Source organism: Polypterus senegalus, chromosome 11 (genome assembly GCF_016835505.1).
Source record: "Polypterus senegalus isolate Bchr_013 chromosome 11, ASM1683550v1, whole genome shotgun sequence".
Taxonomy (NCBI): domain Eukaryota; kingdom Metazoa; phylum Chordata; class Cladistia; order Polypteriformes; family Polypteridae; genus Polypterus; species Polypterus senegalus.
Window position 1 is genome coordinate 116,624,758 of NC_053164.1, and position 15,910 is coordinate 116,640,667.

The following is a 15,910-nucleotide window of genomic DNA, read 5'->3' on the forward strand; positions in this document are numbered from 1 at the left end:
AGGTCACAGGGGTATTGCATGGGATCCACCAGCTATCAAAATTGGGGCATACTGGGATGTGACCTTAATGTGCTGGAGGTGGATCTCTTATTTCAAACCACTTGTTTCATCTCATCCTACATATGTCTAACTGGAATGAGATCTCCATGACTGGGAGACCAGTGCTACTATACCCACAGTGGATTGGACCTCAACCCAGAAGTGCTGTTGACCTTAGCCTTTAAGTGATCTAGGTGAGGGGTTTAGGGATACTTCAGACCAGAATTTAGTCCTCAGGAATGAGAAATGTCCTGGAAGCTTACTGTTATAAAAAAGAAGTGCAGTCCATGAGATATGGGAAAGTAGACAATCCAACCCTGAAGACAGACAGTGAGTGGGGGTAGGTGTCGTGTAGGTTGACTCAGCAGCTTTGTCTTTGGCCTTTGTTACTTTGACTTGCTCCTTCCTCTATTGCTGCTTTGTTTATTTAACAGTTTAACATTATAGTTTGGACTGGACTCCTTGGCATTACATTGGAGTTGGGAAATGATTGTCTTTATAAAGTAAACAGAGCTTTCAGTAGAGCTTTTATTTATTTATTTGTATTTATTTTTTGTGCTGGTATTTATCTACTAAATACAAAAATTGTTTTTTATTTAATTTTATCAAATCGTTGATAATGAAAAGATTACACTGTAGAGCGAACTACCATACATATACATAGTATATATATACTGTGTGTCAAGAACAAATGAAAAGTGGATACAAGCTGACTAAAAGATCATTTTACAGCAAGAATCTCATTGGTAATCTCATTGTGACCTTTGTGTTTATTGACTTTTCAGTTTACATATTCTCTTGGTTTCGATACTTTACTATGGTAATACGGTATCTTCTTGGATCTGAAACTGAAGATGATTTTTAATTTAAATTTGTTCAGCCTCAGGAATACTTAATGTTGGCCATCCAGTAAATAATAACAAGTGATCTTGTAGCCAAAACAATTATTTTGTTACTTTTTCCAGTCTGATAAATGGTAACAGACGCTGAATATTGGTGAACATGTCGAGAGTCATTTAGAAAATGTCAGTCTAGTGCATCTGAAGCAAATTAGATACACAACACCATTTATGCAAACAGACATAGCAAAGACAAGGCTGGTGACCAGAAGTAACTTGAAATGAATTCCTTGGTACATTTTGTTTGTTACTAAGATAAGCCATAATTTTTTAAATTATGATCCCTACTAATTCAAATGCAAACTTTCAAATGGAATAGTAACAAAGGTAGCGTCCTGCAGATTAGCTTTTTAAAAACATTCCGTGAAGTTACAGCAACTAGAGCAGTGATGTTCAGGTGGAATAATGCATTTTAGAAATTTCTAAAAGAAACAACCACCAAATTACAAAGGTAAGATATCACCTATGAAACCAGGTCTTTAGAATATTACAAAATCAACATGACTGAAGAATAATTCCCCACATGCTTTTCAAGTCTTTTTGCTCTTTGAGAGCTTACATCTTTTGTGTGACCAGTGAAGGATAAAATTGATGTTAAAGCATACAGACTAGCAAGAAAATGTATAATTTATTACATGTAGACAGGCATTATTCTAATTCATTTCATTTGGTAGAATTATTCTGAATATTCCTCTAATAATTATTCCACTAAGATGTGCTGGAGATGTACACATATATAAAAGGACCCTGCTCTTGTGCTTAAACTTACTGTAAATATCTACAATGGGGTCTGTAATTATTTGTCCAATGATTGAATAGAACACGCTTTTACATTAGTGTTGGCCGATTCACAAATGATTTGTTCTTTTTGAAAGGTTATCTTAAGCGAACAATTGGAAGTGATTTGTGAGCAAAAAGTGATTAAGTAAAACTCTAAAAGAATTCTAAAGTGCATGTGTCATGCTGTCTGATTTATTGTTTCAGATGTTTAAAGCACATATAAAAGTACTACATGATTTTAAATCATCATTAGCGAAAAAGAACTCTGTCATTGATGATTCTCTCGTTCATCCTACAAATACAATACAGTAAAAACAGACTTATATGTTTGTATAATTTGCTATTGCAATTCTTATAAACTTTACTGTAATATTAAACTAATACATGTATATCCCTTTGCACATTCAACAAATTAGTCACACAAAACTGAATCTTATTTAAGTATTGTGGACCACCAGCTGCTCCCCAAACCCCAACACAGACAGGATGAGACACGTTCGACACAGCACACCTTTATTTATGTGGGGAAGCGTTTTTCTTTTGCTGTTCACTACACAACAGTACAAAGCTCCAAATAACACACAGTCCTTTCTTCTTTCTCTCCTCTTTCGCTCTCTTCCTCTGTCGCCTCCACTCATCCTTGCAAGCTTTGTCCTCCAACTCCCAACCCAGTGCTCCAGGTGCTTCTTGACCTTCTTCCGGTTGCAATTCTGGGTGTGGCGGAAGCAAATCCTCTAACCCCAACAGGGCTGCACCAAACTACAATTCCTGGCATGCCTTGTGAGAATCTGTGGTGTTGTAGCAACCCGGGGGCGGCTGCCCTCTAACGTCTTGGGGAATATAATGCCCTAAATATGATCTCTCCTTTGGTCCTTCCACCCAGCAGGTGTCCTGGCCGGGTAATTGTGCTAACCATATGCCACAGTATTCTAATTCTTTACGATTATTTGCTTTCAAATTTACCTAAGCAACACTTTTTTGGTTCATTGAATGCATATATCATCCATTAATTTTTTTTAGGGTTCCAACTGAATTATTACCCAAGAACAAGTTACACGATTCTCATTCATTTGATTTGTGAATGAATCATTACCCAAGAATGAGTTGCACATTTTCATTACATATTTTAAATGTTTACTGAAACAGAACAATGTCCTCAGAATTATTGCTGTGTTAAATGTATAATTATTCATATATACAAACAATTTGCCCACCCCCACCAATGTGCCTGTCGTATGCACCAGATTCTAATACTATCCTAATTGATTTCACTTGGGTAGTTTGAAAGAATCAAAAAGTGAAGTGAATAAACACTGGCTTTTTTCAATAGTAAAGTGAATCAAAATACCCATCACTACTTTACATAAAATATTTCCCCGCTTACTGTGTGCTCTTAAATGGATGCTGAAATAATTTGATATGAAGGACTATTTAATGCAGCTACTCTAATGCATGAGGTACAACCATGAATTGATGGATACTTTAGTTATTATCTGGCCCTACTTACTGAATGATGGAAACTCAGGTGGAGATTGCCTCTTCTCTGTTCATTTGTAATTTCAACCATCAGATCTTTTTACCTTAAATCTTAGCTGTACGCCTGGTCAGCATACTCAGTAAACATAGTCACACAGTCTAGCTATTGATTGCACCTGATCAATAGGACGAATAGGAAAATGGATCAGAGAAATCAAACATTATGGGTTAAAAAAGATTAATTTTAGTGCCATTATAAAAATATTTAAAATCATAAGATAAAGACAAAAAACAGGTGCCTCTTCAGTTAAGCAGTTCACCTTGTATAAATGACACTGGCTTTTTGTTTACAAAAAACAAAAGCTTGGCCTATGCTGATTGGATGAGAGTATGAATGATATTTGGAGAAAATTACCAGAGACTTTATCTTCCTTGGACCTTTAGATCACCAGATTATGTAATGATTCCTAGAATATACTTTCTCTGGCAGGTAACCTTAGGGTGCAGAAAAGGCCTAGGCCCTTAATCTCCACATTGAATAATACAGCTAACTAAACTGTTTTGATATTCAATATTTAGGTGTTGTGACTATGCCCTATGGTACACACCACAAAAGTTGAATTTTGTCAGCTTTAAAAGGTTTATCACATCTCTTCTAAGGTTTTAGTCATTTCATGGACCCTAAGGAGAGCCTTATTTTCAACAAGGAGGTCTGGAACAGGCAGTGGTGGCTGATCTCCAAAATCTGTCAAACAGCATGGCATTACATTACATTTTAAGGAAGTTAAAAATTCCTGGAAAGGTGTATATTCAGATTTCTATCATCCTGGTTACAGTCAATACTCATGACTCCAGAAACACACTCAAAAGTCCTCCAGACAAGTGTGGAATTAACAAGTGGAATGGTGGATCAACACTAACTTCTGCCCCAAGCATGTCACCCCCTATATTTAAAGTTGCTCGCTCTGATCTGGCACTAAACTCAGTGCAGATGCAAAGTACTCTATGTGTTGTATCTGCTTAGCGTATATTCCATCTGTAAACATTGACACGTAACACAGTATACAATAACACAATAAAAAATAATTTTATGGCCTGTCTCTCCATTAATATAGCATAAGATATATAAAAAAGACTGTTTCCTTTTTAAAAAAATTGTCAGACACTGGTCATGTTTCAACAGTTAGGCATTTTAATCAAAACCAATATACAGTATTTAATAATTGTAAGTTGTAACTTTAGAAATAAATCTGCCATTATAACAGAGTCAAAGAAAACAATTACAACAATAAGTGAACATTGAAAAAAATTAAAAGTTTTAATTAATATCAAAAGTACAAAATCTTAAAAAATGCATGATCCACATGCATATTATTAATATATTCAGTGCAATATATAGTTCTGTAGCAAAGATCAGGTGAAGACATACAGCTCCAAACAAAGTAGAAAAACAGAGCTAAATAGAGGCCTTGGTCTCCAAATCCTGTAAAATAAGAAAAAAAATAGTAACTTACAGAAACTTCCATCCATTAGCCAACCCACTATATCCTAACTATAGGGTCACGGGGGTGCTCTGGAGCCAATCTCAACCAAGACAGGGCGCAAGGCAGGAAACAAACCCTGGGCAAGGCGCCAGCCAACCCCATTCAGAAACTTCCCCTTTCCAAATTATAAATGTTGCTTTATTTATAAACTGGACATTTTAATATAATCTATCAGCCAAGCAACCATCCATTAACATTTGTCTGCCTGCTCTCTTCACTGCTACTTTACAAACACTATACCAGCCCATGTCACCATCAGGAAATGTGAAATTGATCAAAAAAAAAAAAATGTTGATAGCCCTTAATACAATCCAGGCAGACACATGCGTCAAAAAATGTATGTGTCATTGTACACACTATCTTAAGAATTATTCACAATTAAGTAAATGAAAAGAGAAGCAATGCTTATTTATCCCAATGTGGCTGAGATATCTCAACTGCTTATAACTCTGGCTGTATAGTCATAAAGTGTGTCTACCTGTACTACTAATAATAACTGATGTCTCTACAGTAAATTGATTAGTGAATCATTGTACTGCCATCTTTCCTAGGCTTCAGCTTCTGTTATTAAATTGATGTGTAAGGAATATCAGTGTGTTTTTGTGATCTTTGCCTCACCCCTTTTGAGTTGATCAATCTACCCAATCTTTTAATTAATGTTGCATACTTACGCCAAGGTTTTTCATCTCTAATGATTTTCTATAGAAGTCGAGTTAGGCACATTTTTGGAGTGATTATTTAGGACCCCAAAAAGAATCACCATTTTGAAAACAAAAATGACATGCACACTAAAATTTTGATGTAACTATAAACACACTTTATTTATGAGGTTTTTTTTTGTTTTGTAAAGACAACCAACTGTATATTACAGTTATCATTTGCATTGTCTCTGTAATATTCATACAGAAATGCTGTACCACATGTGTGAGGAACACACAGGATCAGAAGTTTTTTTGTAACATGTTGTTAATGTTAAATGAAAAATTGTGCAGTGCATGGTATGCTTTCCAAGTGTATTTTATTAAACAGTTCTTTTTGTACTACTGTACATCATCATCCTGAAAATCAGTATTTACATATGATGTGCAAATGAGGATTTTTCCAACTGTCAGGTTGAATGCCATTTTTAAATTGCTGTGTGCATGCAGCTCTACCTGCATGTGATCTTTGATATACTGGCCTTCTGCTGCTCCAAAGATGGACCCATGTGCCCGACAACTCAGTATTTCAATAAGGTATTAGAAAACAGAGGAATAGAAAGGTTAATAAAAATTCATAGTTTCTATATGATGTTCTAACGTGATATGTACATGCTCGTAACAATTCTTGACAGGCAGCCTATTGGCACTAATATAATATAATGATCGCATATTAAAAGACGTGGAGCCTTACTGGCTTAAAAACTTAATTAGCAGGGAGAGAAGGTACGTGAATTAAAGGAAGGAAACACAGATTTCTTGAAAGAAGTGCTCCCTGGTTTATCCCCAGTCAGTTTAATAACAGAAGTGCAACAACATCACCGCCTACTTTCAAACACCCACCTTTTTCTTCTGAAAGCATTTGCTCTTTTCAATCAGAAATGAAGAAGGTGCTCGCTTAAGGCAGCTTTTTGCTGATGCTGTCCGCCTTAACAGGGGTGTAAGAAAACCACCCTGGAACAGAAAAAAACATGAAAAGTCCATTGTTTAAGTAGAAAACAATTTCCAATATAAGGTCAACCAGTAATAGTTTTCCATAATTATTTAACTTTTATCAAAATGTGTAAATCAGGCATATAAAATAAATAATAAGCAAAAGGAACTGCCTGCATTTCCTACTTTCTTTGTCTCTGTTGCCATAACAATGCCATGGAACTTCATGAGAAATAAAACAATACAAACATACAACAGAAGGATATTAGTGATCATCAACCAATTTCAGAGAAACATAATCTGTCCAATTAGCACAGAAGACTCTAAACCCAAGAAGCTTCGTTTGTGCATCTCATGGTTTGTAGTAAGTACTAGGAAGTTACTGACATTCTTTAATAGTCCAAAACATGGGTGTGTGACTAGTCATGCAGTTTTTACAATGCATCCGGAAAGTATTCACAGCACATCACTTTTTCCACACTTTGTTATGTTACAGCCTTATTCCAAAATGGATTAAATTCATTTTTTTTTCCTCAGAATTCTACACACAACACCCTATAATGACAACGTGAAAAAAGTTTACTTGAGATTTTTGAAAATTTATTAAAAATAAGAAAATTAAGAAAGCACATGTACTTAAGTATTCACAGCCTTTGCCATGAAGCTCAAAATTGAGCTCAGGTGCATCCTGTTAAACCTGATCATCCTTGAGATGTTTCTGCAGCTTACTTGGAGTCCACCTGTGGTAAATTCAGTTGATTGGACATGATTTGGAAAGGCACACACCTGTCTATATAAGGTTCCACAGTTGACAGTTCATGTCAGAACACAAACCAAGCATGAAGCCAAAAGAATTGTCTGTAGACCTCCAAGACAGGATTGTCTCGAGGCACAAATCTGGGGAAGGTTACAAAAAAATTTCTGCTGCTTTGAAGGTCCCAATGAGCACAGTAGCCTCCATCATCCATAAGTGGAAGAAGTTCAAAACGACCAGGACTCTTCCTAGAGCTGGCCGGCCATCTAACCTGAGCAATTGGGGGAGAAGGGCCTTAGTCAGGGAAGTTACCAAGAACCCGATGGTCACTCTGTCAGAGCTCCAGAGGTCCTCTGTGGAGAGAGGAGAACCGTCCAGAAGGACAACCATCTCTGCAGCAATCCACCAATCAGGCCTGTATGGCAGAGTGGCTAGACGGAAGCCACTCCTTAGTAAAAGGCACATGACAGCCCGCCTGAAGTTTGCCAAAAGGCACCTGAAGGACTCTCGGACCATGAGAAACAAAATTCTCTGGTCTGATGAGACAAAGATTGAACTCTGGTGTGAATGCCAGGCGTCACATTTGGAGGAAACCAGGCACCGCTCATCACCAGGCCAATACCATCCCTACAGTGAAGCATGGTGGTGGCAGCATCATGCTGTGGGGATGTTTTTCAGTGGCAGGAACTGGGAGACTAGTCAGGATAAAGGGAAAGATGACTGCAGCAATGTAAAGAGACATCCTGGATGAAAACCTGCTCTAGAGCGCTCTTGACCTCACACTGGGGCGACGGTTCATCTTTCAGCATGACAACGACCCTAAGCACACAGCCAGGATATCAAAGGAGTGGCTCCAGGACAACTCTGTGAATGTCATTGAGTGGCCCAGCCAGAGCCCAGACTTGAATCCGATTGAACATCTCTGGAGAGATCTTAAAATGGCTGTGCACCGACGCTTCCCATCCTATCTGATGGAGCTTGAGAAGTGCTGCAAAGAGGAATGGGCGAAACTGGCCAAGGATAGGTGTGCCAAGCTTGTGGCATCATATTCAAAAAGACTTGAGGCTGTAACTGCTGCCAAAGGTGCATCGACAAAGTATTGAGCAAAGGCTGTGAATACTTATGTACATGTGATTTCTCAGTTTTTTTATTTCTAATAAATTTGCAAAAACCTCAAGTAAACTTTTTTCACGGTGTCATTATTGGGTGTTGTGTGTAGAATTCTGAGGAAAAAAATGAATTTAATCCATTTTGGAATAAGGCTGTAACATAATAAAATGTGGAAAAAGTGATGCGCTGTGAATACTTTCCAGATGCACTGTAAAGGCGCTTTTCCACTGCATAGTACGGCACAGCACGGTTCAGTACAGCTCACCTTGGTTCGGCTCAGTTCGGCTCAGTTTGCGTTTCGACTGCAGTTTAGTACCGCTTTAGAGTGGGCGGGATTATTCACGTGTTGTTATAGTTGCGCCGCCTCTACTGCCGAGACACCGTGAAACTTTTACAACAACACGCAGACAACGACAACACTTTAGCTCGACGACGCGCAAGGGTAAGCATCTAAAAAAAGCACATCACTAGCTAACTTTTATCACTGTTGCAAAGCATAAAATGAACTTAACTGCCAGTGTAACATTAAAATGCTGATTCTGTATATTACAGATCTTCCACATTTTGCAAAAAGTCGCAACAGACCATCTGTTTGGACATTTAACCGTGCTTCAGAGTGGTGGGATGTGATTGTTCCCGGTTTTACAAACACTCAGTGGCTGGAGAACTTTAATGTCTGAAGAAACATTCATCCACTTATGCAACAAACTGCGTCCAGCGATGGAGAGACGGGACACAAACTTACGCGTGTGTGTACCTTTAAAGAAAAGAATAGCCAGTGACGCAGTAATGACGATTTTCTCCGGCCAATCAGTGACCAGCAGAGTTTACACGTCACGTTTTGGTAACGGTTTGGCGTGCTTGGAACCTCGGCTGAGGTGGTACTAAAAAAAGGACCAGGTACCAGGTACTGTTCCCAGTGGAAAACCCTCCAAAAGTGAGCTGAACTGAACCGTGTCGTGCCGTACTATGCAGTGGAAAAGCACCATAAATGTCACATAGGGAAGTATTATAGTACTGTTTACAATTTACTTCTTTAAAATGTCACAGTGTTACAGAGTCTCCAGTGAACTTACCTGGACAAAATTAATGTTGGAGGGGCCAGGGATTTTAAGTTTATCATCAATTCTAAGGTTGTTTTAATGTTTCAGACTATTAAGGCTACACTGTTTAACCAGTGTACCTTGTATGTAAATCATTCAGGCCCTTAGTTTTAAAGAGAGTTATGAACTCTCTTAAGAACTGTATATTTCTGAAAACACCAGTGTGGTGTTTCAGTGTGGATGTGAGAAAATTAAGATTTCTAAAAATGTACTCTGGTTCCCTGATTGGATGATGCTCATTACAACGTCTCATTCGCTGATTGGTTACCCTTCACAAACGAAAAACGTATTCCAACAGAGCAGGCATAGAAACGTTGCTTTCTACTGGACTTGTTGTGTTTCTAATCTCTCTGCGTCTAAAGTGTGTTTAGTGCAATTTTTAGAAATTGTGGTCAAACGACCACTCACACTACATAGTAGTCTCTAGTCGTATATGTGCTCAAACTCCACAAGTGCATTCAATCCAATTGATATGCCATGACATAGTTGTTTAGATCTGGGGTTATCAGACTCAGTCCTAGGGACCCACTGTTGTTGTAGGTTATGTTTCAGGCAAATTCATAATCGGTGACCACATCTGATAACACTGATCTCATTTAATTAGCTGGCGTTTTTTCCTCTTCTTTTATTTTACATTCAGAAGAGCACAGCCGCATGATTTTTACATTTAGAAGACATTTAGAAATATTTCTATGTTTGCTATAGATGTAAAGGCTTAACTCTTTTGTTGATTTCATTATATTTTGCCTTTTTTCTGTGCAGTTTGCTCCCTTCATTTTATCTTGGTAATGAGAATTAAAAAAGACACCCAGCCAAACAATACTGAATCATGAAAGGCCACCACTATTTTAGTTTCAGACGCACTAATTAGTAAATAATGGGTTAAATAAAAATTGGAACACTAGGAAAAGTATTGTTATACACTGTTAAATATTTTTTAAAAGAAAAAAGCATATTATTCCTATATAACTGCTTAGTACATTTTAATACATTTTTTTTTTTTACCATACTTAGTTTTTTAATTTCTATATTGTTCCAAAACACAGAATGTGGGAAATAATAGTTTACTTAATTAGCCCAGGAGTCCAGTTAAAAACAGAAACTGGTTGGAACAAAAACCTGCAGCCACAGTGGGTCCTCAGGACTGAGTTTGAAAACCCCTGGTTTAAAATATACAGTTAGGTCCATAAATATTTGGACAGAGACAACTTTTTTCTAATTTTGGTTCTGTACATTACCACAATGAATTTTAAATGAAACAACTCAGATGCAGTTGAAGTGCCGACTTTCAGGTTTAATTCAGTAGTTTGAACAAAAAGATTGCATAAAAATGTGAGGCAACTAAAGCATTTTTTAACACAATCCCTTCATTTCAGGGCCTCAAAAGTAATTGGACAAATTAAATAACTGAAAATAAAATGTTCATTTCTAATACTTGGTTGAAAATCCTTTGCTGGCAATGACAGCCTGAAGTCTTGAACTCATGGATATCACCAGATGCTGGGTTTCCTCCTTTTTAATGCTCTGCCAGGCCTTTACCGCAGCAGCTTTCAGTTGCTATTTGTTTGTGGGCCTTTCTGTCCGAAGTTTAGTCTTCAACAAGTGAAATGCATGCTCAATTGGGTTAAGATCAGGTGACTGACTTGGCCATTCAAGAATTCTTCCACTTTTTGCTTTAATAAACTCCTGGGTTGCTTTGGCTCTATGTTTTGGGTCATTGTCCATCTGTATCTTGAAACGCCGCCCAATCAATTTGACTGCATTTAGCTGTATTTGAGCAGACAGTATGTCTCTGAACACCTCAGAATTCATTCGGCTGCCTCTGTCCTGTGTCACATCATCAATAAACACTAGTGTCCCAGTGCCACTGGCAGCCATGCACGCCAAGCCATCACACTGCCTCCACCGTGTTTTACAGATGATGTGGTATGCTTTGGATAATGAGCTGTTCCACGCCTTCTCCATACTTTTTTCTTGCCATCATTCTGGTAGAGGTTGATCTTGGTTTCATCTGTCCAAAGAATGTTTTTCCAGAACTGTGCTGGCTTATTTAGATGTTCTTTAGCAAAGTCCAATCTAGCCTTTCTATTCTTGAGGCTTATGAGTGGCTTGCACCTTGCAGTGCACCCTCTGTATTTACTTTCATGCAGTCTTCTCTTTACGGTAGACTTGGATATCGATACGCCTACCCCCTAGAGAGTGTTGTTCACTTGGTTGGCTGTTGTGAAGGGGTTTCTCTTCACCATGGAAATGATTCTACCATCATCCACCACTGTTGTTTTCCGTGGACGTCCAGGTCTTTTTGCGTTGTTGAGTTCACCAGTGCTTGCTTTCTTTCTCAGGATGTACCAAACTGTAGATTTTGCCACTCGTAATATTGTAGCAATTTCTCGGATGGGTTTTTTCTGTTTTCGCAGCTTAAGGATGGCTTCTTTCACCTGCATGGAGAGCTCCTTTGACCGCATGTTGTCTGTTCACAGCAAAATCTTCCACATGCAAGCACCACACCTCAAATCAACTCCAGGCCTTTTATCTGCTTAATTGATAATGACATAATGACAGACTTGCCCACACCTGCCCATGAAATAGCCTTTGAGTCAATTGTCCAATTACTTTTGAGCCCCTGAAATGAAGGGATTGTGTTAAAAAAATGCTTTAGTTGCCTCACATTTTTATGCAATCTTTTTGTTCAACCCACTGAATTAAAGCTGAAAGTCTGCACTTCAACTGCATCTGAGTTGTTTCATTTAAAATTCATTGTGTTAATGTACAGAACCAAAATTAGAAAAAAGTTGTCTTTGTCCAAATATTTATGGACCTAACTGTACTTGTACAATCCACCCTCACTGTGGTTGCTGTACAATGAATCTCAGGAAATGTGATGGCAACATCAGAAAATTGACTTATGAGACTGCTCACACTACAACACAGCAAACTGAAATTTCTGATTTGACAGCCTAATTGTAAGATGGCAATCACTCTCATACTGCATGTGAAATGATGGCTGATGAAGCTGAAATTCACACCGACTCAGAAAGTACCGTATATACTCGCATATAAGTTGGGTCTTGACACCTGAAAAATCCATCATAAAATCAGACCCCAACTTATGCGCCCGTTCAAATATGCAACGCTTAAATTATTATTATTTTTTTTTACATCTTCTTGCCTCCTCCAATCTCTCATCAGTTTCTCAGGCGCATAGAAGTTTGTTGCAGCAGCACAGTTACCAATTTCTTTTGCTACTTCAACAACGTTTAATTTAAAACCAGCTCCATATTTTTTTCTGATTAAAATCTCCATCGTAGATAAGGGATGCTCTTACGATAAAGGTGTATGAGGGCATGAGATACAAAAAACACAAATCAGTGCAAACATTGCTTCGGAATAGTTCGGGAATTATTGTGTGGTCACATAGGCACAATACATAGAAAAAAAAGGCAGTGTGTGCTGTGGTTACTCTCTCAGGTGGGCGTTAGCATATCATAATCTCTTGGACCAATAGCGTGAGTTTTCTGAATTCGACTTATACAACCGACATTATAAAATACCAGAAATTATATGTTAAAATCAACTCCCGACTTATCCACAAGTATATACGTAACTCAATGGCGGGAAATCAGTCTTAAAATAGTGCCAAAGTCGCACAGTGTATGCTCGGTTTTAAAGATGTCAATGCTGCACACATGCCCAGTGTAGGCAGACAATGATGTGATATGCATTTTTGGTCATTTTAGTATGGATGAAAATACTTTTGTAAACAATGTGAAAATGCCAGTGAGGACAAAAACAATTCTCTTTTAAAAACGCTGTTTTTAAATGAAAACGCTGTAGTGTGGATGTAGAATAAGATAGGCCCATGTCAGAGTTTTGTCATCATCAAGGCTGATCATTGTTGTGAAATGTAGTTGTTAGTGTTAAGTAAATAATGGAGTGGTGATTAGACACCTGCACTCAGTGTCACCATCTGCATCCTATCAGAAAAGAAATAAATTAATTAATAACCAAAGACTGATTGATACCTGTGTCTATCATTAGATTTGTGTCTATCACTTTGTTTAAAGGAAGGATTGTTAATGACCAGCGCTGTAGACTGCTATTTGCCATAAAATGCACTCCATCAATACATCTGCAACATTTACTTGAGTGTGTTGCAGTGGCTAACTAAGTTTAAGTCCACACTGGGACACTTTCTATGAGGAGCGTGTATAAAGCCCACTCACTATATATTTTGGCTTCTTGCCTCACCTCAAAAGAAAATAGGTTGTGTTAACTGGTCACACTAAACGGGTGCTGTAGATGTCTGAAGGTGAATGTGACATGCTTTAGACTCAACTCCCAGCTAAGCTGTGGTCAAGGAGCTTTGGACGGTCAGAGGAAATAGTTCAGACATCCTCAAGTCCTACCTTACAAAAATGGAATGTGCCTATGGTCCCTCATGATTCATCAAGCAGCACTTCACTTTGTAACCAACTACCTTGTTAATGAGAAGGACAAAAGATGGCAGTGGAAAAAAGGAGGAAGAATCCAGATTTATAAAAGGAGCTTCAAAACAGAACCTTCTGCCTCCTCTGTCCCAAGGTCTGTGGTGCAACTATTACACTGCTCATTGATCTAAGGACACACAGATGACCTTAAAGGGTAACATTCTTGTTTTGAGATACAGTTGACAGAGAGAGAGAAGGAGGCCCAAAGAGACTAGTACCACATTTAAGGTTAGTTCTTCAAGGTTAAACATCAGTTCCCTACAACACTGCAATGACCATGAAATATTTAATTAATGTGACTCTCTGCTGCAAAGTTTTAAGGTCTGGTGTTGAATATTAAAGACACCATTCTAACAAAGGCATGCCTCTTTTTACATGTAAAATGTGATGTCTAAGTGCTGAGTATTTACAACTGAACAAATAACATCTGTGTAAATTGCACAAGACTTATCGGCCATGATAGAAAATAAATATCACTTAACTGGCTAAAAGCAACTGATGTGTAGAAAATGAACAATGGATTGCAGTTCAGGTTCTCTTGTTTTAGTTTAGCTCAATAATATTCTTTTAGTATTATAGTATTTGTATTAATGTTGGCATGTTTAACAAAGACAGGCATTATAAATAGCATATTGTAAATCTTCCAACGTAACACATTGTTAAAAGTGACTTTAGACATGATGGCTAGGGGAGCAGGTTTTGGTGACTTTTTTTCCTATTACTTAAGAGACCACACATCTGCTTTTCATTAGCATAGAAAAAAGGATTGCATTGGATAAGGAAAAAAGGAGTAAAGGAAAAAGCAAAGTTCACAGGGCTTTTCAGATAACAAATCACTTCAGCAAAATGAATTGGCTGCTGCATAGTCACTTGTCAGTTTCTTTTGTGAACTAATTATAAATTTGACAGCTAGACCCCTGGCAGCTCTACACAATTCCATGAGTCACAGATAAGGCCCATAATGAAAAATGAGTTAAACCAGATTAAGCTGTACTTGTGTGTTCAATTTTAATCACAAGCCTACATATTATTTGTAAAAAATAAATTAGGAGTCTGTGCAAGTCAAGTGCCAAAAGTGAAATAAAATTAGTCTAAATACCCAGAATTGCAGACAATGTCAAGTTGATCCTGTTTCCAAGGATAAAAATAAAAGTCTATTTATACTTGGAAAATTTCTAACTTGACAAATGTTCTGAAGATTTCACAACCAGATCTTAGTATCAGTGATGAACCATTACGTTCTGAAATTCTAGCTATCGTGAAATGATATGGTAGGCCGCATGGTGTATTGGCATAGGCATTGGACTTTAAACCACAAAGTCAACAGTGACTCAGTATGGAACCTTGAGTAAGCCACTTAACATCTTGAGTGCCAAATGTACACTGTAAACAGTTGTAGTGCATCATAAACTAACATAAACATAAATTGGCTTGGATGAAATATGACTGATGCTTAGAAAGGCTAAGATTTTACACGTGTGAATGTTAAACACAATCGAAAAGGCTAAATCAACGGGACAAGGAAATTAAGCCTGGCGCATAAAAGCTCAGAGATAATAAAGAACACAACAAAATGACTCAGACAAGTTAAATGTTAAACAAATGAGGCCGAGGACTAACACATGGCACTAAATAGGCAAATGAAGTAGGAAACTGGTCATTAAATAGAAAATAAAATCCTGGGCCAAAAAAAAAACTCATCATGGGGTCAAAGCATGACAGCCCCCTTTTGGCTGTTTTGTTCAGCTTTTAATTAAGTAAACAAACCAGTGAAACCCTGTAAAGATGTCGCCTGTGCCCCCAGTTTTATGTTCAAATGCTTGTTCTTCACGTGCCAGAATGTGCTGAACATACAAGTAAGAATGTCACTGTTGTCTGCATACATGACAATACTACTAGTAACTACAAATGTTTAATAAATCACAATTACTGGTTCTGACATTAATGATTTAGCCGAGAAATGTTCAGAGCTGTGAAGAAAAGGACATGCACTAAGCAGGAGTATGGGCCACACCTGAAACAATGTAACAGTGGAGGTGAAAATGTGTTTCCGGCCACTTCGTTTTCTACCTACAGCACATCTAGTC

The 15,910-nt window shown here is 37.7% G+C and overlaps 1 protein-coding gene across 1 annotated transcript in view; it reads right to left on the reverse strand.

The window, feature by feature from the left end:
* Nucleotides 1–4,154: 4,154 nt before the first annotated feature.
* Nucleotides 4,155–15,910, reverse strand: part of si:dkey-220o5.5 (actin filament-associated protein 1-like 2) — a 162,834-nt gene continuing 151,078 nt past the window's right edge. Inside the window, exons 15-16 of the mRNA XM_039769561.1 lie at nt 6,280–6,390; nt 4,155–4,677 (exon numbers count right to left, since the gene is read on the reverse strand). Coding sequence (XP_039625495.1) covers nt 4,651–4,677; nt 6,280–6,390 — 138 coding nt within the window. The 3' untranslated portion in view covers nt 4,155–4,650. The remainder of the gene's footprint in view (nt 4,678–6,279; nt 6,391–15,910) is intronic.